Genomic DNA, 2,007 nt, shown 5'->3' with positions numbered 1-2,007 from the left:
TGGAAAAATTACAACATTTATTTCAGTAAGTGTCACATCACACAGGATCAAACACACACACACACACGCACTCCACCTCTCATACACCCCACACCCTGCTATATCCAAGAACACACACACACACACAGCCCAGATTCCCACACACATACACGCCCACAGATCCTGCATTCTCCCATCTTTCACTGTACAGCCTGCTCGTTCCCCGTGCTGCCCGAGTCCTGGGGCTTCATCACATCTGGCAGCTCTGGAGGACTGGAGAAAGTGTCCACACGCAGCGGCTCAAACACTTCGTCTGAGAAAAACGGAAAACACTTGGTCATTAAAACGGAAAAGTGTGTGTACACACACAGGGAAGTTTTCATCTGAATGAATGTGTTCAGAATAAAGATGTTACTAAGAAGAACATTAATGATATATGGATGTTGGTTGCCATGGTAACGGTACGTTCGGTTAAATACATCGGTGAGTTGAATGAGGACGTATTTCGGGATACGTGACACGATGAATAACGTTAGCTCGTTTAAATTTAATCTTAAGGACAGTGTTAGAGGACATGGCGGGTTTTACTGATTTGCATATTCATATTCTTTCTGATGTTTGAAATCAGAGACACGTGAACTGACCGCTGATGCGGAAGGCGAGTCCCACTGTAGCAGGAGCCTGAGGTCTTGCTGTCTGGTTTGTGAAACCGTAATCTCCAAGTGTCTTACTGTCTTCTAACAACATGTCATCCTGCAGAGAGAGAGAGAGAGAGAGAGAGAGAGAGGGAGGGAGAGAGAGAGAGAGAGAGAGAGAGAGAGAGAGAGAGAGAGGGAGAGAGAGAGGGAGGGAGAGAGGAATATAAGGTTATCATCCACAGGACAGGAAATAAAGAAATAAAAAGAGTAAAAATTAACAAAAGAAAGAAATATAAAAACTGATGAAAAGAATCAGAAGAAAGGGAACCAAAAGGAATGTGTTTGTGAGCGAGAGACTTCCCTTCACTGCTGAGACAAATCACAGAATGACAATAAGTTGTTTATCAACTCATCAAATAACATTTTAACCATCCAGAGCAACAGTAATAGAATGTAGGAGATCGCGTCTGCGTGCGTCAGTGTCCGCGCGCGCGAGAGAGAAAGCCCGTCAGTGTCCGCGCGCGCGCGCGAGAGAGAGAGCCCGTCAGTGTCCGCGCGCGCGCGAGAGAGAGAGAGCCCGTCAGTGTCCGCGCGCGCGCGCGAGAGAGAGCCCGTCAGTGTCCGCGCGCGCGCGCGAGAGAGAGCCCGTCAGTGTCCGCGCGCGCGCGAGAGAGAGCGAGTCAGTGTCCGCGCGCGCGAGAGAGAGAGCGAGTCAGTGTCCGCGCGCGAGAGAGAGCGCGTCAGTGTCCGCGCGCGCGCGCGAGAGAGAGCGAGTCAGTGTCCGCGCGCGCGCGCGAGAGAGAGAGCGCGTCAGTGTCCGTGAGAGAGAGCGCGTCAGTGTCCGTGAGAGAGAGCGCGTCAGTGTCCGTGTGTGTGAGAGAGAGCGCGTCAGTGTTCGTGTGTGTGTGAGAGAGAGAGAGAGCGATCACCTTGTACAGTCTCTGCTCCTCAGGCACTCTCTTCAGGATGCCCTCGACGATGCGCTTCAGCTCATACACTGTGGTCGACTCCTTGGCGTCTGTGAAGATGGTCGTCTTGTGACGTCGGATCATCAGGAACACGTCCTGGGAGAAAGCAGAAGAACGAGACGTGACGTCACTTTACTATTTTACTCTCGCTGCACAGGCAAGTGGATCAGAGTGCGACTGTGTAAACAGTGACATCACATTACATTGGAATTAGTTCCTTTAACTTCAAATCTCATGAGGACTTAAAAACAAATCAGGATTATTACATTATTAATGCTTTACAGATGCTGCAGTATAAAGATTCAGTTTTAAAACTCTAGTCTGTTCTGCATCATGAACAACAACCATATAAATCACAAACAGCGCTAACTTTTTATTCTCACTTATTGTATTTATACATCTATGTTTATTGTTTATTTCCT

At 48.6% G+C, this 2,007-nt stretch overlaps 1 protein-coding gene across 1 annotated transcript in view; it reads right to left on the bottom strand.

Annotated features, from left to right (window-relative positions):
- Positions 1-2,007, bottom strand: part of elob (elongin B) — a 4,867-nt gene continuing 2,860 nt past the window's right edge. Inside the window, exons 2-4 of the mRNA XM_060892530.1 lie at positions 1,547-1,681; positions 624-732; positions 1-292 (exon numbers count right to left, since the gene is read on the bottom strand). Of these exons, the coding sequence (XP_060748513.1) occupies positions 180-292; positions 624-732; positions 1,547-1,681 (357 nt within the window). The 3' untranslated portion in view covers positions 1-179. The remainder of the gene's footprint in view (positions 293-623; positions 733-1,546; positions 1,682-2,007) is intronic.

The sequence above is a fragment of the Tachysurus vachellii genome, chromosome 18, assembly GCF_030014155.1.
Source record: "Tachysurus vachellii isolate PV-2020 chromosome 18, HZAU_Pvac_v1, whole genome shotgun sequence".
Classification (NCBI taxonomy): domain Eukaryota; kingdom Metazoa; phylum Chordata; class Actinopteri; order Siluriformes; family Bagridae; genus Tachysurus; species Tachysurus vachellii.
This window is presented reverse-complemented; position numbering and strand designations above follow the sequence as displayed.